The 22,240-nt window shown below is 46.9% G+C and overlaps 1 protein-coding gene across 2 annotated transcripts in view; it reads right to left on the bottom strand.

Moving 5' to 3' along the window:
* LOC147632278 (DUF21 domain-containing protein At4g14240-like) overlaps positions 1–22,240 on the bottom strand; it is a 57,224-nt gene that overhangs the window by 17,108 nt on the left and 17,876 nt on the right. Inside the window, exons 3-4 of one of the 2 annotated variants that reach the window (XR_015267183.1) lie at positions 21,450–21,512; positions 21,280–21,343 (exon numbers count right to left, since the gene is read on the bottom strand). Coding sequence is in view for 1 of the 2 variants with exons in the window: in XM_086807089.1 (XP_086663215.1) it covers positions 21,280–21,347; positions 21,450–21,512 (131 nt within the window). In the remaining variant the exon portion in view is untranslated. Of the gene's footprint in view, positions 1–21,279; positions 21,348–21,449; positions 21,513–22,240 lie in introns of both variants that reach the window. The other variant, XM_086807089.1, reaches the window with a different exon arrangement.

Here is a 22,240-nt window from a genome sequence, read left to right as displayed (position 1 = left end):
AGAAAACTTATCTCACAAAAAAAAAACAGAAAATAAAAAATAAAAGAAATAAAAAACAAAAAATTAAATTTTATTTTCAAAGAAAGAACCGAACATGTGGAGAGGAAAGATTTTCTAATTGGAGAAAAAAATTTTGAAAAGAAAGAACCCCAATCGACCCTCGACCCACGACCCACGACCCACGACCCCGGCCCCGGCCCCGGCCCCGGCCTCGGTCTCGGTCTCGGTCTTTTGATATATATATATAGGAGAGTGAGCCTCCATAGCTTTCTCTCAAGTGAGAGCTTATGGGAAGTTGTGCCCTATATGTAGCCCACTCCCCAAGGAGTAAAGTGAGCATGTGGGATAAAGCCCTCACCCTTTCCTCCACAAGCAAATAGGCTTTTGCCCTTTTCCCCCAAAGGAAACGGACTGTTTTAAGGACTACAGGAGCTCTAGATAGGCGAACACGGTGCTGTAAAGCACACTAGGACCCTTTAAACGATACGCTCGTTTCGAGCTATCACACGCCCTAGTCCAAGTTCGACCGTAAGTAAGGGGGTCAAAAACGGGTTAAAAACAACACAAAAACAAGTAAAAACGCGGTGCGAAACACCTAAGAAACCACTTGTGTGAGTTTCAAGGGTAGTTACCAACGCACGTAGGGTACCCACGTCACATGCATCTACGTTCTGGTCGGGTACTAGAGCCTGAGCCACTAGAAAGCGTTTCAGTTTACGCAGGCTCACACCATCCCTCCACGTTGGCATCTTGGCCTTCGGCTGGAACCCAAGGGAGTGCAACCCAAGATCCACGAATAGTGGATAGTGACTCGTCCTCTGACTCAGAAGCCATGGAAGGGCACCCTACCAAGAACCCTGAGGAGACAAGCCAAAACATGCCAATGTGGGCCCCACAACCCGGATCTAGCATGTTTAGTCGTCTAATAGAGACCTTTAGTAGAGCTACACGCTCTGAACATGCGGCAAGCGAAGTAAATGAAGAAGGAGGGGTAGTAGATTCGCCATTCACATCTTATGTGGACCCTACCCTCCCAAAGAGTGTCCATGTGGATATTCTACCTACTTCGTTTAATGAGGGCCCTACTGAGCTACCAACTTCCGATGCTCTTCCTAAAGTAGAGGTCCCTAGAAGCCAACCCATAAGAAGTGACATTGCGTCCACTTCAAGAGAGCCGTTTGGCACACCAAGTCTAGATGGGATATTTCTCAATGAAAATTGGGAATATGATCTACACACAGAGACTCTAACGGACCTATACACGGGTTACACATACCATGTAGGTTGGTTAGAAGTCCTACGATCTACATCTAGCGCCACTAATCTAGAGGAGCAACAATACATGATATGTGAGGTGATTCATAGAATTATCCAAATTGAGAGGCAAAATAGGGGAGTGGACCTAGTTTCCACTGGCCCTATGAGGTTTTTGGATACGGGCAAGGCCAAACCAACCCTATCACAATTGGAGACTCCCTCGGTGAGTCCCATAGACCCTTCATATGTTGTTTCGCCTGGAGTCTCAATGCAGGTTGAGCCCACGAGTAGTAACTTTAGTTTTCCAACCTTGGCTCAACTTTCCATTAAGGAATCCGTAATGCCTACCCCAATGATGAGCATGACAGAAAGCGCACCTGTTACCACTGTAGTTAGTACGACACCACTACCTAGTGGAACAGTACCTACAACAGTGCGTGGCAGTGCCTATCGGCCTTATGTACCTATTGCTACTCATGCTCATGTAGCTCCTACGCCTCCTAGTATGCCAATGGCGTATGCTCCAAGACTGCCTTATCATAACCATTATCCAAGGGGAGCTAGGCCTAGCCACATATCATATCCTACGTCATTTGCCAACTTACTCAGACCAACGCCAACTCCTATCAGCCAGGCTATCCCAGAAGTACCTCCACCAACTATGCCTGCTCACTTAGGTGATCTCGCAGCATTTGCTCAGACGATCGGACGATCCATTGCAGAAAACATGCGGGGTATGCCTGAGAGAGAACCTAGAAGCAAGGCAGTACAAGTGGCTAAGCTCACTCAAAACTTCAGTGGTAACGAGGATGTTAGGAAGCACATTGAAGTCTTTGAACACGTGTGTGATTCCTTGGAAGAGCACAATGAGCTGCACAAGTGTAAAGCCTTAGGCTTAACCTTGAGTGGGAAGGCCGGAGATTGGTATCGAACCTTAAGGGTTGAAGAGCGCACTCACTACCCCACTCTCAAGAGATTGTTCTTGAAAGAATACATACGCGAGGGTGTGCTTTGGGGGGTAGCATCTCAACTTCAAAAAGCCGAACGCGAGGAAGGGGAGTCAGTGAGAGACTTTATAAGCCGATTGAAGCATCTAAATTCTCGCTGCACTCCTGATGAACGCTTCAATAACAACCAACTCCTCGATAGATTCATCCGAGGATTGCGCCACGAGGACATTTACAATGGCCTAGTCATTAGAGGTCTTACAACGTGGGAAGCAGTCACTGCCAATGCAATCCAGTTAGAAGACAACTTGATGATTGCAGGTAAAAAGGTGTCTTCGGAGACAAAATCCGTTAGTTCGCAAGTATCTGGGCACGAGCCAATGACGGTAAAACCTATTGCAAAGGAGCCCAAGATATCTGAAATGTCTGTGACCGACCTTACCAAGGCTCTCCAAGAATACTTTAGGGGTAATCGAGCTCCTCAGAATAGCCATATGTACCCAAGGAGAGAGCAACAATGGTGTTCGGTGTGCTTAGGACCACATAGCACGAGTGAATGTCCCACATTTAGAGTCAAATTCAATGGGAATTGCAATGCATGTGGTAAGTATGGCCATCAATCTAAAGATTGCCTAACACTTAAGCGAATGTTGGTAAACCAGGCACCACTAGCTTGGTCAAACACACCTCAAGTACCCGCGCTAATGCCTGCACAACCTATCGAGCAACCGTCACAGCACATAGTTCCAAGGAATTCGAATGTAGTCCAGTCTGTGCCGTTACCACCGCCAGTGCTAGGACCACAACCTCCACATCCAAGGATTACCCCAATAAACCAGATGGGTTGTGAGTCACATAGTGCGTGTGGGGATTATGAAGAGGAGATAGACCCCACTGCTCCATACGGGATTGATACGTTTGAAATGATTCCCCAGTACTACATGGAGGATCATTTTGGGCAAGTCAAGCCTGTATATCAAGCGGCTGCTCTCGCCACAAGAGGGCAAAACCTTAACACCTTGGCAAGGAGACCACCTCTTCAATGCTACGAGTGTGGTGGACCACATCGTGTAGCAGAGTGCCCTAATAGGCTACAGAAGATCTCTACTCAGATGCAACCAAATCAAGCGAGCACATCGGGAATGCCGGTACTTACATGTAATCGTTGTGGCATAGATCATTTGATCGCTCAATGTCCACATAATCCTAATGCGCCCAAGATTACGCCATTGAATTTGGTTGAGGTCACCAACCAAGCACGAGGAACCACACCCGTTGTACCCGCGAATGTAGTTACACGGTCAATGCTTCAAAATCAAAACTACATTCTTGAAGAGAGGGATACTGCATCAATCGCTCAGGCAAAGAAAAAGAAAACACGACGAAAGAGATCGCTTAATGCCACGAGCTCCAAACCCAGTTCAAAGACTAACATAGGGACAGGAGACGACCCCGTGTATATGAATGATCCTGAAGATGATTCTGATTCAATAGAAACCATGGGGACCAAAGCCACTACCTTAAGAGAGGAACCTACTCGGGGGCTCAACGAATCAAGCGAATACATAAATAAGGGGAAACAGAAGGAAACTTCCTCGGCCCCACAACCAAGTCAGTTAATGCCCTCTCGACCACCCAAACTGACTGAGACTCCCCAAGACAAGCCACATGGGCCAAAAACCCTCAAGAAAAAGATTGGAACTTACCCAAACCCAGTTGAGGAGATTGAACAAGTGCAACACTTAAGGGCTTTGGTGGAAGAAACACAAAGAGAACTGGAGCCAAGAAAAATCAAAATTCCAGACACAGTGTTTCCTACGCAAGTTCAGCCTCACCGGACCCATAAACCGTTAGCTATACCTAGTATCATTCGGGAAGAAAGCGAGGATAGGACATCCGGAAGTGGGCAAACACCCTTCTTGCTGGAAAGAATGTTTAGTGAGGGAATGCCTGACCCCATCGAAGAGGAAGTGATTCCATCTTCACCAGTCCCTAGTCAAGGGGCGATGTCTCAAAAAGTACCGTTGAATGTGTCTAAGCTAATGGATTTCATGTCCTCTGAGATCAGAACCACGATCATATCCAAATTATATGGAGATCCTGAGCTATTCTTAGCTCTTCGAGCATTTCTCAATGGAGAACTAAAGGCGGGGCTACCACAATTTGCAAATATGGATAGACCCGACACGCTTCAAGATGAAGGAGAACATTGGGATCTACAACCCAACCTAGATGAAAACTCGGTCGTGGAAATACCTGTTAACAAGTTGGGACAGTACTTTGAAGGGGACGAATCTAATGCCACCCTCCCCATTACTACCAAGGGATTAACTCTAAAGGGAATCCTTGATGGTGGTGCTGGAGTGAGCATTGTGACTAAAAACTGTTGGGAATCTATGGGAAGGCCTCACCTTGAAGTCACAAACATAGTGGTTAAGATGGCAAACGGAACCATAGCTAAACCTATTGGAATGTTAAGGGACCTTAAGATCAAGGTTCTGGGATACAAGGTAAAACATACCTTCATTGTAATGGATTTCTCCAAGCATCCTATGTCATATCAAATGATCTTAGGACGTCCTTTTATGAGGGAAGCACAAATGGTGCATGACTGGTCGAAAAACCATGTCTACCTACAATTCCAGGACTCTGTCATTCGAGTTGATCTTGAGAATGGTCGCGCGCATCCTTTAGGAAGCAAGGTTATCATCGATAATCGATCGGATACCACTATTCACTCCGCCCCATTAAGGTATTGCTATACATGCAAAAAAGAGACTGATGATGGGAAGGATTCTCCTTATATGGATGTCCTACCGGGTATGACTGAGTCGGATAACGTGGATTGGGTACACCTAGCGGCAACCATAGACACATGGGGAAATAGAGGTACAAGTTGGGTAACACCTGAGGGGCAAGATATGCCACTGTTAGTGCCAATAAACATGATAGGTGTTATGCACTTGACACCTAATGGCGAGAAAGTGGCAAACTCTACTGACACTGAAAGTAGCGAAGACTCTGACCAACGCGACTCTGAGTATGAATCTCAAGAAGAAACTGACCCTGAGCCTGATGGAAGGGATGAATCAAATATTCACCCAAATGTGGAAGCAAGGTGCTCAAGGCCTAGGATAGTGACCTCCTGCAGTTCATCCGAAAGTGAAGATCGACCAAGTGAGTCCGAATCTGATAGAAACAAAAATCAAAAACTTGGTAAGAAGAAAACGAGACATAAGCGCCAACGCTATCGAGCTAATGTACGCACTGCAATAAACAAGGAAAGATCCACTGCAGAATGGCTTAGTTATGTAGGAGCCATTGACGCTCATCGGAAGATAGCGGATGATTGGGGACAATACCTCCAAAGTGTCATGTGGTGTATTCCGCAACCTCATGACGTCGCCCAATTAGAAATCGAAGAGAAGCCAAAACTAAGTCGTACTGCAAGAAGGCGGCAAAACCAAGAGTTGGCTCAACAACAAAAGGAGGCGGAATTAAAAGAAAAAAACCGGGCACAACAAGAACCAGTAGACTTACACCCCGCACCCGAGCATTTCAAATCATTCACCACAGGGGAACGTAAAGTAGTCTACACAAAAGCCCAACGAACGCCTACCAATGGGAGTAGCGGTGTCTACGATGGCCCTGCGGTAGTTAAGGAGATAGACTTAGCAGATCCGGGTGAGGAGTCTAAACCAGTTTTTATTGCTCAAGACCTCACCAAGGCGGAAGAAGCTGCACTTACAAAGCTTCTTAAAGAATTCAAGGACATATTTGCATGGACATATCATGACATGAAGGGTGTTCCACCCTCGGTGGTGCAACACACGATTCCAATGATTAGCACTGCTAAACCAGTCCAGCAACGTCCCTACCCAATGAATCCTAAGTACGCAAAGATTGTACAAGAGGAAATTGAAAAGCTGGTAAAATGTGGATTCATATACCCAATTGAGCACTCAGAATGGGTTTCTCCGATAGTCATCGTGCCAAAGAAGAATGGGAAACTCAGAGTGTGCGTTGATCTCAAAAAGGTTAATGCAGCCACTAGAAGGGATCATTACCCCTTGCCATATTCTGAACATGTGCTTGAAAGAGTGGCTGGCAAGGAGGCATATAGCTTTTTAGATGGGTACTCGGGTTACAATCAGATCACAATTGCAGTCGAGGACCAAGCTAAAACAGCATTTATCACGGAGTTTGGAGTGTTTGCCTTTCGCGTCATGGCTTTTGGCTTGACCAATGCACCTGCAACATTCCAACGATTGATAAACACGGCCTTTAAGGAATATCTAAGGGACTTCTGTGAAGCCTTCTTAGATGATCTTTGTGTTCATTCCTCTTGGGACGAGCACTTGATGTGTTTACGAAAAATATTTGAAAGGTGTAGATTATATCGCATCTCCTTGAATCCTTTCAAATGCCAATTCTGGGTTAAACACGGAGTTATCTTAGGGCATATAGTGTCCAAAAATGGGATTTCCACTGACGAGAGTAAAATCAAGGTCATTCTGGAATTGCCACCACCCACCAACTACAAGGGAGTCCAACGCTTTATGGGCCACGTTGGTTATTATCGAAGGTTTATTCTATTCTTCGCCGAGATAGCTCGACCATTGTATAAGCTTCTCATTGAGTTTATTTGGACCGAAGAATGTGACCGCGCCTATGAGCTATTAAAGAAGGCCTTGGCGAGTGCTCCAATCTTGAGAATGCCTAACTGGGATTTACTCTTCCATGTGCATATTGATGCATCAAACTTTGCTATTGGGTGTGTTTTAACGCAACCTGGAGAACACACGCTAGACTACCCCATTAGCTTTGCCAGTCGCCAGTTGAACGATGCTGAGATGAACTACACCACTACGGAGCGAGAAGGGTTGGCAATGATATATGCAGTAAGGAAATTTCGTTATTACCTCCTTGCCACCAAGTTTGTTTTCTATGTAGATCATCAAGCATTGTTGTATCTGGTAAACAAACCATGCTCCACAGGAAGAATCACACGATGGCTATTGATTCTTCTTGAGTTTGATTTCACTGTTGTTGTGAGACCTGGCAAGAAACATGTTATGGCTGATCATTTGTCTCGCATACCCAATGGTGAGGCCCCTACAGGGGTTGATGATGACTTACCTGACACTTCCCTGTTCATGGTGGAGACAATGCCTGAATGGAGTGAGAAGATTGTTAACTTTTTGGTTAATGGCTTTCCACCCAAGGAGCTTCGTAAAGATCTAGCTCGAAAGCTGATCAAAGAATGCGAACCCTATTGCCTGATAGCCGGGACTCTTTATAAAAGAGGAAAGGATGACGTTCTTAGGCGTTGTGCCCGAGAGGATGAGTATCTATACATTTTACAAGAGGCACATATGGGCGTAGCCGGTGGTCACTTCTCAGGAGACTTAACTGCGCGAAAGATCTTACAATCAGGGTATTGGTGGCCCACTATGTTCCAAGATGCATCACTCTTTGTGAAGGGTTGCGATGAATGCCAACGATACAAGAAACCGCAGAGGAAAGATCAGATGCCCCTACATCCGATCAAAGTAAACCAACCATTTGAAAAGTGGGGTTTAGACTTTGTAGGTCCAATTAGCCCAGCGGCCCGAAACACACAATCTCGCTATATTATTGTGGCCACTGACTATATGACCAAATGGGCTGAAGCGAAAGCGACACGTAAGGCAGATGCGAGGACAACAGCCAAGTTCCTCTTTGAAAATATAATCACACGCTTCGGTTGTCCTTTTGAACTTGTGAGCGACAATGGTACGCATTTTATAAATGAAGTGATTAGGGAGCTCACAACAAATTTCATGATATCCCATCATAAATCTACTCCTTATTATCCGCAAGCGAATGGCCAAGCCGAGAGTACAAACAAGACATTAATCTCTGTTTTGACAAAGACAGTTGAAGCTCATCGCACGGATTGGGATCTAAAGCTCACAACAGCTTTATGGGCCTATCGTACTGCGTACAAAGTGGCTATTAATTGCACACCATTCAAAATAATATATGGCCAAGAAGCAGTCATGCCATGGGAATTTGTCATTCCTAGTCTTCGTGTTGCTACTCAAGAGGGTTGGGATGGTAATCCCTTAGTAGAGCGTCTATATATCCTTGAGCGGCTAAACGAAGAAAGACAATTGGCTGTATACAATGCCCTTGTGGAGAAGGATAGAAGGAAAAAATGGTTTGATCGCCATCTAAAGGACAAGGACATCAAGGTTGGGGATAAAGTCCTGATGTATGGAGTGCGAAATGAAAAGAAGAAGCTCAAATATGCTGGTAAGGGACCGTATAGAGTATGTGAAATTACACCGCAAGGTACCATTAGAGTGGAGACTCTCGACGGAGTTGAAACCATTGGATTCCTTAATGGGAGTAAATTCAAAAGATACTATGACCCCCTGAGCCAGGAGGAGTTACACGCAATCCATCAAAAGAAGGCAGCTAAAGAACAAGCTGAGCTTAAAAAGATACAAGCGAGAGTCGAAGCTAAAGAACGTCAACAGCGTGCTAGGAGACAACGAGAAGCCAACTTGGGAATTACGCAAGTATTTTTCGAGGAAGCAGAGGAGGATGCACTGGAATCTGACCCACCTCTAAGATACCCAATTGAGTTACGGAGTCCTTACGGGGAGGTGTTGTACAATGCATTATTGGATACAGGAGCTCAACACAATTTGCTATCATATGGCGTGTGGTGTCAACTGGGAAAACCACCTCTATCCAAGAGTTCTATCCAAGTTCAAGGAATCAACAAGAAGAAAACCCCCGTCTCAGGAATTCTGCACACTCCGGTTGCCTATGACAAGGGAACCATAATTCAAAGCTTTTTGGTTATGCCAGCTGGCACCTTGGAAGGGACTGTAATCTTAGGGCGCAAATGGATGATGGCCACCAAGTGCAATATCGATTGGGCAACCAGACAAGTCACAACGCAAGAACCAACACTAGGTCTGACCGCTCAAAATCCCGCACCTAAGTCACCCACTCAAATATTAGATAACGAAAAATCACAAAGTCTAGTGGCAAAACCATCTTCGATTGTTGGCCACCCCTCTAACGCTTCAACGCCAAGAGTGGAAACAGGCAAGGTGGTCCCTAAAGCTTCGCTTACTATGCCAAAGAGTACATACAAATGGGTCCCCAAAGCTTCGTTAACAGCTACTTTCCCTGCTCAATCTCGTTCAGCCACCAAGAAGCCTCATAAAAGGAAAGCAGCTACCCACCCGAGAAAGGGCAATGTAACATCACGATGGATCCCTAAAAAATTATTAGTTGCCCAAGGGTACTACGAGGGAAATGACCAGATTTGGGTCCCTAAACATAAGTTGAAACCCTCTACATCACCTGTAAATCCTTGCAAACCAATTGTTTCCACCTCAATGACAATTCAAGACCGTGGTAAGGGAAAGGTAATAGAGTGCTCTGCACCACTTCTTCCAGAGTTAGTTTGGATTCCCAAACAATATCGATCATTACCACCTAGCTCAGGAAGGGGGGAGCCACATGAAGCTTCTAGCTCCTCATGCCAGGCACACACTCATATAGAAGTTTCTACATGCTCTACACCTACTCTTGTCAACACCCAACAAACAACCGACTCTACGTCTCCCCTTGTAATAGTATCGTCGGAAACCATTTCCTCCATTCGTCAATGGGAGCGTACACTACCATCTCTGCAATTGGATGTAGCCACAAGGGTCATAAAAAGCTATCTGCCCACATCACAACCTATGACCCGCTGGACAAATTGGTTCCAAGAGGCTGCAACATCATTGCAAATAATATGATCTACCTAAGGAAAAGGGGAGCATGTACTCACGCTCGACATTCTAATGCTTCCTCCTTAGCCTTCTCCCCTGACCATGCAATTGCCAAATTCAAGGGGATGTATATATATAGCTTCATACTTTAAAAAAAAAACAAAAAAACAAAAACAAAGAAAAGAAAAGCAAAAAATAGTAAAAAGAGTAAGAGCACAAAAAGAGGAGAAATATCCAAACTAGATGGACTTGTCATAAACCTACTGATGCTATATCTGTGTTTGCAGATATGGCAGATGCACGATCATCATACACTTCATCCACTCCCACCCTTGGTGAGAGGTATCATCTATACCTTTCTCAGATATTTCACATGTGCTATCCTGTTATTGAAACTGAATGGGATCATATAGATGTACTGGCCAAAGAGGAAAATGTTGAAGAATTAGAATGGCTGATTCGCCTATTGACCATGACTGACCCCTACTCCATAGAGGAAATATCCCCGATAGCCCAACGCTTTCCTTTTCCACAAGAGGACTATCCTCGCATGGTTACATTCTTGATGAGTTTATGTGGATGGGAAGATGAAAAGGAAATATCTGACAATGATGAATGGACGGATGAAACTCATGGCACTACTGAGGTTGATTTTATTTATTTGGATGATGCGGATAGAGGCTTAGCCTTAGGGCTAGAGCCAGGACTCTACAACATCCTCTTACCGTATCCTCAGTAGTAGTGTGGTGACTGGTAGGTAGGTTAGTGTTTTCAAGTTTTTTCTAGTTCAGATTCCTTAAACAAGTCTTGAAATTTTCACACTGATGTGCCTCTCGAGGTATAGTGCTTGTTAGTTGATTGTACAGGTTAAAAACTTTGTGGGTTCGCTTCCAAGTCCAGAGACTGCCGCAACGTTCATCAAAATATATCTACATCAAATTGCAAGCTGTCTCGTCAAATCAAGGAGATCTCCAATTACAGGTGTAATTCTTCCATACCCACTCTCTTTCGTTTTTACTGTTCAATCAATTGCATAAACTATAATGCATGACCACATGGAAATTGTCAATGTACTACTTAGTTTTTGAAGTTACTTGCATGCTAGTGTAAATCATTAATGAGCTTAACTTTATTGGAAATATTCCTAGGCAGCATGACGTCTTTAGTTAACCTTGGAATACGATTGTCTTAGGTCTAGGGTCAAACCATCTTAATGTTTGAACACCTGGCTGTGTGTGTGTTGACCTCTAGGACATAGCTTTTACCCCTTGTCGAAAGGATGTAAGAACACATTTTAGTTCAGGAGCGAAGATCAAAAGAAATAGATTTTTAAAAAAAAAAAAACAAGCCTACAATAAATGGCAATACAAGTCTATGATGTGCTTCAATGTTGGCCTATCGCCTTATTGACACTTGGTAGGCGAGGAGTATTCTACTCCAAACCGATGCCTTGGTTGGTAGGGGGTAGCCTTGCCTAAAGTGAGCTAATAGATTCCTGGATAATGCCTTGTGTTAAACATGGTACCAGGATCGATGTTAGTTTTGCCTTAGGAAGGTCGCCATTGTGTAGAAATTGTCACGTGCATTAAAAAAAAAAATTAAAGGCAAAAGGCTCCTGTAACTCTGATGTTTCTTGTGTCCCTAGACGCGTGGTATTAACTTGTTCTTAGAGTCGACACAGTGTGGTCATCTGTTTATTTATTAAGCTTGGTTATTTTCCTTGACTTAGGCCAGTTATATAAACCTTGATTAACCTTTGACACCATGCTAACTCTTGAATTCCTTTCAATAATTTTAAACTCCTATTAATTTGCTACACTAGCTCATTCATGTGACCCTTAAACTAAGTTCTCATAAGCAATATCCATTGTGGTCTAACATGCTTGAATTTATACACTTTATATCTTTTGAATTCCAGCATACTTTCACTCTTTTCCCTGTTTTGCAGACGGTCAACAACAACAACCCTCTCGAGCTTACCATACCATAGCTTCCGAGGACGGAATCTACATCAGGAAGGGGGGCATGTTAACCCATGACGGACACATACTATGTTTTACATCATTAATTTAAATATTCTGAGTCATGGGCTGGGCTTGTCGGTACCATATGTTAAGGATGAAGGGATTGGGTGATCGCCGATGAGAGGCGCACCTTGGATATCAGTAGGATAAGGGTTAGGGTCGGCCGGCCATGTATGGGCGCCCAAGTGTGAACGGCCAAGTCACCTATATGAGTCAAATGTAACCCTAAAATCCTCATTCTCATGTGTTGTGAATAGAAGAGTGCTCTTGCCTTATCTCCTTGTTTTCCTTCTCCTGCGTGTGTGAGAGAGAGAGAGAGAGAGTGAGAGCGATCGAGCGCACTGTGTAGCGGCACGGCGAGGCGGCGGAGAGGCGGTAGAGCGGCGACGGCGGCTCCTCCTTCACGGCTGCGACGCGGGAATCCTTCAAGGCGGCAGTTAAGCGGTGAGTGACACACCTTTTGCATTCTGTTTTGAGCTTGCCTTCCTGGTTGTATGCTTGCAGCCATTCGTGGCTCGCATACGGTGTCCGGCAAGTCCCCAGCTAACGACCTGTGCGGCAAAAGCGCACATCACTACACAGGCTTTTTCACCATACTCCTCTGGGCCACTGCCTTCTCCAGAGTTACCCACTTTTAATGTCTCATCTGACTCGATGGCTCTGCGTCCGAGCATCATTCCTCTCCTTTCACAGATGCTACCCTGGATCCCTTATGGGATATTCCTCCTTTCACCCACCTCCTTGAATGTCTGCAGATTCCCAACCCTCATCATGCCAGCCGCCTGGTTTGTGCTTTGAAAATATATCCCTGGATGTGAGAGTCTATTTAGAGTATCTCACCAACTATATCTTGTGGATCTCCCAGCAATGGCGCCAGGACCAAAGGTCCTACCGTCCTGCAATGAAACTTCTCATGCTTGAGCTCAACTTCAGGCAAACTTCTCTGATCTACAATCGGCAGAACTACTTCGAGGCCAAGAGCTCACCGCTACTCAGCAACAGCTCTCCCAGGCCCAGGTTACAGAGCACGAGCTCCACCAGCAGATAACCCAGGCTCTCATTTCTGAGTCCCAGCTTCACAGAGCGAGCACAGTGCGCTTCAAAACCAGCTCTCAGATCCCCAGGCCCACCTCTCCTCCCTGAAGGTCGCCTTGGCAGATCTTCCTACTCTGCACAATCAGGCATCCCAGCTCCAGACCATCCGACACTCTTCAATTTGCATTCAGCTTCACCCCTCCTTCCACCCCAGTGCCATCCCCCAGCTCCACTTAGAGACCACCCTCAACCAGCACCTAATCCTCTTATAGTTTCCCATCATCATACATACCCATAGCATTTTGGGATGTCTCAGTTTTTTATTCTGCCATTCCATATTTTCCAACCTGTCATGCTTCTCTCCATGCTTCACCGAGGACGGTGAAGTGTTTAGTGGTGGGCGACCTGTAGCTGGCCTTCCTGCCCTGCAAGCATCCACCCTTTGGCGGGCATCCACTTTCGGCGGACATCCACTTGGCGCGGATGTCCACATCACTTTTGCAGCGTCAGCTTCCATCGTGCCACCTCCACTCACCACATTTACAGCTACACATCCTTACCTTCATTCACGGCAGCTCACCCCATTTACGGCTACGCTTTCTCACCTTCATTCACAGTAGCAGTGCTAGCGGTGCACCTACTTCTGCATGTATATAGGTGACCCTCGGAGTACCAAAGGGATCATATTGTCAGTGGAATACTCTTTTTTTTAGAATACAGTATTGTCAAGTTCTCTCATTGTTGTGTCGTGCTCTCTCATGCTTGTGTCTCTGTGCTTCCAGTTATCTGCTTGTTTGTTATGTCATAAAGTGTTAAGGATTAAGTGGCATCACGGTGCAATCTGTTTAACGGGCAGCACACTAGCATAGTGTTCAAACGAGTGTGTGTGCACAGTGGAGAAGGCAGAGTAGCCTGGTGTCCCTCGCTGATGAGTGGCAACTCCTGTGCCATACTGCCTTAGAGTGAACCTGTAACACAGACATCACACCAGTGAATTGGGCAGGCAAGCCTGCTACAGTGCAGGATTTCCACCCTCTTAATCTGCTAACACCATCAGCTCCATGCTAAAATCTGGAGATCCACATAATCCTAATAATTACAAGATAATCATGATTGGCCATACATTGGCCAAGCTCTATGGGTCGGTGCTAGAGTTTGGCCACACATTGGCCAAACTCTATGGATCGGTGGTAGAGGCCAGCTCAGTTCACTGTCTGTTCCATGAGGGATTTGACCCAGTATCCACGATCATTGACTTCCCGAACTAGCATTGCCTACGGCTCTTCCTGCTCAAGCTTCATAGACACAAGGACACTTTCTTGAGAGAGCTTCGGCCCCAGCCACCCTGACCCCTCCCTTGCCAACAAGTATAACCAGCTTCTTCCGGACCCAAGAGGAGGAGGACACCCATACAGTGGATCCCGTGGACCCACCTCAGGCTTCTGCAGACCCCTCACGCCCGAGAGGAGTTACATCAGACTGAGCCTCCGCATTCTAGCGTGCCCGACGGCCCTCCCGCCCCCCCGGATGCCAACCACGATCCCCTCATCACCTCCAGGTCCAAGACATGCTCCATCACCATCGAGCTACATTTCCACGTGACGTAGATGAGGGATACTCATCAGCCCCATGCTTGATTTTTTTATTTTTTTTTTAAAGGAGACTTCTATTAAGTATGAAAAATTTTTACAAAATGGAGATCTTAACCAATCAGGAGCCCTCTGCTGCCAATAGGGTCCCGAATGAGAGGACGTGAAAAAGATACAAATGTCCCGCTCTCTCATAAACTGGCCGCGCTTCCTCTCCGCAGCCCTCGAAGATCCCTGGATTCTGGCTCAGGTAGCCATGATGGTGTGAATAATATCACTCCAAATCCTGCAAAGACACTAAGAAACAAGAACGGGAGTACCCTCAATGGCCTCGGTGCATCTAGCCTTCCAGATATTCCAAGCTGAGATGCTAGCAATAATCTCCCAAGAACTGTCTAATCTCTGTGCCGGAGGGACAAAGTGTGAAAGTGGCAAATCCTGAAGACAACACTGCCGAGCAACCCCTTGCCTAACCAGAGCAACTCCTTGCCTAACCATAATGGCCAAGCTCCTATCAATCCCCTCGAATCTCAGCTGAGGCCCAGACTGTGTCAACCAAATGATACAACCAAAAGAAATGATAGCATCCCTCTTAATCCTACCAAAGAGGTGTGCAATCGCCGACCAAACCCTTTGTGCTTCCCTGCATTCCCATAAACAATGGTAAACTGACTCCGAAGCTCCTGCACATCTAGGGCATGCTAGGCAAGCACCAGTAACTGACCTCCACTGATTGGTGGCCGGACCACCATGAAGAGAAACCCAGATAAAGGAGGAAATCTGTGGCTTCCTATAAGAATGCCACAATCTCTGCCAAAAAACCCTCTGAATGTCAGTCGAAATGCCATAAGATTGCCAATGGGGTCTAAGAGTAGGGACACTCTGAATGTGTCCCAAGATAAGATGTCTGGCATTCCGCACCGTATAACTGAAAAAAGGAATGCTTTTCGAGGGGTTACAAGCATCCTTCCACACCCACTCACCGGGGTCCCAATGCAAATGTCTGATAGGGCAGCCACCATACAACCAAAGGCTAACACTCTCTATGATCATCCCTCGGGGGGGGCAACAAAGACGTGCTTCCCTAACCTACCAACAACTCTAACTGGACGAATCTGGGGGCCCTCAATAAGGTCCTGCACGTCACATCTCTCCAACTGCCATCCATCCTGTACAGAAAAAAAGACCGGTACATCATCCTCCCTAGGCAAGGGGAGACCCATAACCTGAAGAGGAACACCTGTCCCAGAAAAAACCCCAAACCAAGAATGATGACGCTCTTCCAAGAAAGATCCAGTAATCCAGTGGTTGGGAATGGCTGCATCAATCTATGCACTCCTCCGACTAGAGCCTCTCAAATGCTGCGTGAGATCCAATCTATGTACCTCGGTGAGGCTCTGAAACCTCTTCCAAGCCAACACTGTAGGGCAAAGGGTCTCCCAGCCAACCCAAAGAATATGCATAGCTGCCCCAAGAGGCCTACCATGCCCATCTAAGATCAAGTCATTCAACAGAATGGGCTGCCGGTTAACTTCCTCCGCTGAACACGGGGGGATGTGTACCAAAAAACTCCTAAGGCAGTCCCAGGCCCGTAGGAGGGACCTAACCATGGGGGGATGAAGGGGAGCGGTGAACTGCATCCGAAAAAATAAAGGGTGAGCTGAGAGTCCAGTCACCTCCGTGAACAAGGACACACTTCGTGATCTGCTGCATGAGAAAGTCCTTCCAAGGCTCAGTGCCTCGAAGAAAGCCCCTAACAACCAGCTTACACAGCAAAGCCTTACATTGCACCTCAGGGTTAATGATATTCAATTCCCCTTCCAGCTTAGGCCTGATAATGGTTTCCCAAGCAACTCTAGCCCTGGTGTGTGCATTTCCATCAAGCCCTGACTAAAGAAAAATCCGAATAAGGCGACGAAGCTGGCCAATGCAGCCCTTATGAAAAATCCAGCACGAAGCGATAAACCAAGTCGTGGCTAGCAAAACTTGGTTAACCACCAAAGCTCTAGAGGCCAAGTCGAGCTTCCTCCTACTGCGGTGATGAAGTTTGCTTTTAATGCGTAAGAGCACTGGAGCAAACTGTTGTGCAGGGGAGATGTCAACGCCCACCTGACAACCAAGGTATCTGGCAGAGCACCCTCTCTCAATCCAAGTAAAACCAACATCAGTACCCCAATCCGCAAGAGGAGAATCACTGATCCGAAAACCAACTGACTTATGCCGATTGATAAAAGCTCCTGCTGCCAAACAAAAGGATTCCAAGGCTGTCCGGAAAGCACATAAACAAGCATGTGAAGCCTCAAGGAACAACACCGTATCATCTGCTAACTCAGAGTCCAAAAACTCTTCCTCCATACATAAAGGCAACGTGAGACCCACCACACCAGGGGCAGCCCGAAGAAACCTGCTCATAGCCTCAGCTACAATGAGATACAGTAAAGGGGCAAGGGGACAACCCTGCCTCACTGAACGGGAAATCTGAAAACGCTCACCGCGCCCCCCACCGGCTAAAACAGTGCTATGAGCCTCCCTGTATAGACAAGACACACGTCTGATCTAGTTTTGGGAAAACCCCATGTGTGCCATAGTGCCCTCCAAAAAATCCCAATCCACCCTGTCATAAGCTTTTTCAAAATCAAGCAAAAGAATGGCAAGAGGCTACTGACTAGACTTTGCCCACTCAACAGCTTCCCAGAAAGAAAAGATGTTATCAAATATACTCCTTCCTTGGAGGAACCCATTCTGGGTATCATGGATAGTCCTTTGGAGAATCGGCTGCAACCTTATACTCAAGGCTTTAGCTAAGATTTTATATGCAGATCCAAGGAGGGTGATGGGCCTCCATTGCTTGATGTCAGTCTTGTCCCCACTCTTGGGGATAAGGTGAATCAGCCCCTCCGTGAGGTATGGAGGCATCATACCCGACAACCACATTTCCTGAAGGGCAACAGTGATAGCATCTCAATTATGATCCCAAAAAAGAATAAAGAAGGCGGGAGAAAGACCATCATCCCCTGGGCATGAACCACTGGAAAGAGCATGCAGTGCGTGAAGGAATTCATCCTTCAAGAAAGGGGCATCCAGGGAAGAACACATAGCATCTGTAATGAGCCTAGGCATGCACTCCCAAACTTTCTGCCCCACTTGGCAGACTGAAGGACGGGAAGGAACCAAGGGAGGTGGCGCCTCAGAGGCACGCTTACGAGGCCTCCTGCGACCTCGAGCCCGAGGACAATCTCGAGCAAAGTGACCCTGTTGGTGACAAAACCGGCACTGATCGGGTTTACCTGCAATCTCCATACGTTGCTTCAAAGGGCCACAAGGGCCCGGAAGCAAAACATAGTCCTCAAAGAGCTCAATGGGGCAAGAACCATGACCCTGGGGATAGCATCCACCGAGGCAGTGGCCACCTGGGCAGAAGATGTCGGCAGGGGGCACTTGAAGAACAAGCCGAAAGGCAGACCCGATGGCCTCTAACATAGGCCAGTATGCGCGTGGAAGACCTGGGAATCTCAGAGTAATCGGGAAACGATGCCGGTCTTCCTCAACACGGTCAAAATAGCTGGAGTAGGGAAGAAAGAATATCTTCCTCGGGCCCAATGGCAAAGGGCTGCCCTTCAAAACCTCTGAGGCTACGTCCTCAGAATCAAAATCCACTTGGAAGAAACCTCTTCCAAAAAAGTGTAGAGCCAAGTCGGAGGGCAGAGCCGCCAGGACCAAATCCCGAGCCTGGAGACGGGACGGGTGAGATCCAAAGATTCTGGCAATGAGGGTCGTTTTGGAGTCTTTCTCTATTTCGGCGTAGAGGACCGCGAGCTCGGCTTCGGAAAATACAATGGTTCGCTTGGCCGAGGGAGAATGATTAGCCATGATGCTAATCGAAGAAAAAGGCCGACTTGAACCCAGATGAGGAGCAATCCGAACCAAGGGGAAGAGGAAGGCGTTGAGGTAGAGGAAAGGAAAGGAGGGTGGAAAAGGGAAAAGCAAAATGGAAAGGGAAGCAAGGGGGAGATGGCTGGACACAAAGGCGAAGAGGGGCGGGGGAAGGGCACCACAACAGGGCTGCACAAAGGGAAGAGGCGGAGGAAGGAGGGGAGGCGTTTAGAGGAGGAGAGGCGAAACGATCAACAGGAGGGTGAAGAAGGGCGGGCAGGGGTAGGGGCGAACAGAGGGGAAGGAAGAGGCGAATTAGGCAGGCAGAGGCAAGGAGGGGAGGCAGAGGAGGATGGGGGGCGAAGCAAGAAGAGAGGCGGATGGGCGCATCGAAGGAGGAAGGAAACGAAGGAGGAAGGAGGGGCGCAACGATGGAGGAAGGAAGCAAAGGCAGAGGAACAGAGGCGGAGGAAGGATCAGAGGCGGAGGGGAGCGATTCAGGCAGCGAAGGAGGAAGGAAACGATGGAGGAAGGAGGGGCGCAGCAATGGAGGAAGGAAGCAATGGCAGAGGAACAAAGGCGGAGGAAGGATCATAGGCGGAGGGGAGCGTTTCAGGGTTCAGGGAGCTCACGGTGCCTGAGCACTCTAAACTCCACAGCTATATATTGGATGAGGATACTCCGAGCTACACCTATGGTTCGGAGTAATTAGTACGGGAAAGCTAGTAAATCACATGGCGGCCATGTGGCCATTTGAAAGTAATTTTGGTAATATTATATATATCTTCTATTACGAAAAAGAGAGAGAGAGAAATGAAATGAAATGAAATGTTATATTAACGTCTTCAAAAGGCCAAAGTGACCTATGAGACCAAAGTTACAACCATGTGACATCTAATACACTGTCTGGAAAAGAAAAGAAAGAACTGAAGGTAAGTATCTAGCCCTACAATACATCAGTAGGGAGCATCCGGAAGTAGCAACTAGGGAGAGTGGGAAGCTAATGCTACTAGTCAAAATGGGATACATGAGTACATGGATACATGAATACATGAATATGGGGGAGTACAAAAGTGACAGTGAGTACAACAGTGTATGGCTGGAGTGGTAATCATCCTAGGAGCTCTAGCATGGGTCTCTGCCGGATGGCCTGGATATCTACCATATTGCCTGGTCGGACTAGCCCGACGCCTCGCAATGATGCTCTGAATCCTCCAGTGTAGGCACCGTCTCCGATGTGAGGATCCGCGAACCCTCGGGCGTCTGGATCTGCCCAACTAGATAGCTCTCTCAACTAGAGTCCCATGGGGTGCCTGCTGCTGGGCTGTCGGCTGTGTGTCATCCCGGGTAGTCCCTCTAAAGAAGTCAGTAATCTGTCTGTGTGGGGACTCCCTGCTAGTCGGGCGTCTGCTCCTGATAATGGAGACTCTGAGCCTGCGGATCTCCAAGAGATAAAAACCCAAGCATCTCTGATCACAATAGTCCATGACTCTAGCCAATGGTCCAAATCCCTCTTTGAAAAGGCAATGGTAGCGCTGTCGAATCTCATAGTATGCTATGCAAGCAGCGACAGATGTAGTGCTCCTCCGTCTCTGGCTCTGTCTGACAAATCTGACAAATCCTGTCCCTTGGAGGTATGCCCCTAAATCTGCCTATCTCTATCTCTAACTGATGTGAAGAGGTGCGGATCTGCCCAATGGCGCACCTCAATCCATGAGACAGATGGGTATCCATGTAGCTCAATCTAAGTATAAAGCCATCCTCAGTGGTGCGGAGAAGATGGTCTCTATAGAAAGCCATCTTCGTCCCCAACTCCTGTGAGGGCTCTAGCCATGTCCTCCTAGTGTCCAACTAAATGAGGTCCTGTCTGATGACTACTAATCTCAGAATGTGTCTAGGTGAGAGAGGGTGCCTCCAGAGAGTACTGGAAGGGTGGAAGTCTGTCTAAACTGAATCCATGGAGCGCAAACCAGGATGCTATCTGCGCATACCAACAGTGTCTCCCTCCATGGCTAGCTAATAAGCAAGTCGTGCATACCGGTGTCGGGGAAGCTCCCAGGTGCTATGAATGAAGGACACTGATCTGGCAAGAGCCTCGACTACGATCGGTGGTGCTCCCATCTCGGCTCTGATAATCTCATGGGGCACCGAGGCCTTGCCCGAATCATCCTAGAGATCATGGACACAAGTGGTCTCTCCATCGATCTCCATCCATCGTATGTGACGATCTAGGCTAGGCCCCAGATCTGTACTCCATATAGCATCATCGATGTGACCAGCGTGTCAAAAAGGCACAGCTTAGTGCGTGGTTCCTGAAACTGTACCTGTGAGCACATCCTCTCTAGACCTCCTAGTGCTGCATATCCTCTAGTCAGTCTGGCCTCGGCTGCCCCCCTCATGGAAAATGTGGGCCCAGTGAACACCACTCCAAGATATGTGTATGAGTTAACATACTCCATTGTCTCCTGCCCATATGTGAAAATAGGCGCTGATCTCCAGACCCACTGAGCTGTAGTATTAAACACCATAACCTTGGTCTTACCAAGGTTAACTGAGAGCCCACTGTTTTGTGCATAAGCATGTAAAGTATCCAAGTGCCTCTGCATGCCCTCTGGTGAGTCTGCTATAAGCACAATATCATCAGCATATAAGAGCAGAGGTATCTAAGTGCTCTGGGCTCCTCTGTCCCCTCGTGTCCCAATATAATCAGAGATCTCATCAATGTATAGTCCAAATAGAGTCGGAGGGGGAGAGAGAGAGAGAGAGAGATTACCAGTCCAATTTAGAATCTGCATCTACCGAAAAGGTCGATTCTATAGGTGTCGTTGCCTCTGCTACTGTCTATACAACCAGAGGATATGTTCAGCGCTTTAATGAAGTGGCATAAGAAATTACATCACCACCAAGTGGAAAAAGGAAGCCACGATGAGAGCTTTTTTTTACCTTTAAAGTTAGGTCAAGAGCACCATTGATAATAGTGGTTTCATCATCGCCTCCTTTACCTTCCTATCTTCAAAATGCCCACAATCATGATGTAATTTAATTAAATCAATACCACAACAACCAAAGATTTAAAAATGTAATCTTCAAAATGCCAACAATCATTTTTGAGATGGTACTTCAATCAATCAAGCCCAAAAGATGATGTGACGGAAAAAAAATTCCCGTACCTAAGCGCTGCGCGCAGCTGTGCCATTCTCTTCCCGCCCCTCTCCTCTCCCACTACCCTCTCTGCCTCTTATCTGTCCCCACCTCTACTGCCCCGGCTTCCTTGCTGCCCGCATTTTCCTTTCCACTACTACCCGTGCTCCCTGACCTCCTCTTCTACCACCCGTCCTCTTCACTGTCCTTTCCTCCCCTTCCTACTTTCCCCTCTTCCTCCCTCCTCTTAGCTGTCCTTTCCTCCGCCTTGTTCAAGAACAGATTACTCTTGAACAGGGTTAAGTCAGCCTTTTTTTTAATTAGCATCGTGGCTAATCAATCCCCTCCGTCCGGGTGAACCATCCAGTTTTCACAAGACGAGCCTGCGACCCTCTTTGCGGAAATTGAGAAAAATTCCAAGACGACACTCATTGGAAAAAAATCTCACTCTCACCCTCCCCGTATACAGGCCCGTGATTGGGTACTAGCGGCGTTGCCTTCCGACTTTGCACTCCATTTTAAAGATGAAGGCTACTTGAGAGAGGATTCTTCCAAGTAGACTTTGACACAGACGAGGCAGGCTCAAAAGTGCT

This window comes from Cibotium barometz, chromosome 13, assembly GCF_041138505.1.
Source record: "Cibotium barometz isolate CiBa-2024 chromosome 13, ASM4113850v1, whole genome shotgun sequence".
NCBI classification, from domain to species: Eukaryota; Viridiplantae; Streptophyta; class Polypodiopsida; order Cyatheales; family Cibotiaceae; genus Cibotium; species Cibotium barometz.
This window is presented reverse-complemented; position numbering and strand designations above follow the sequence as displayed.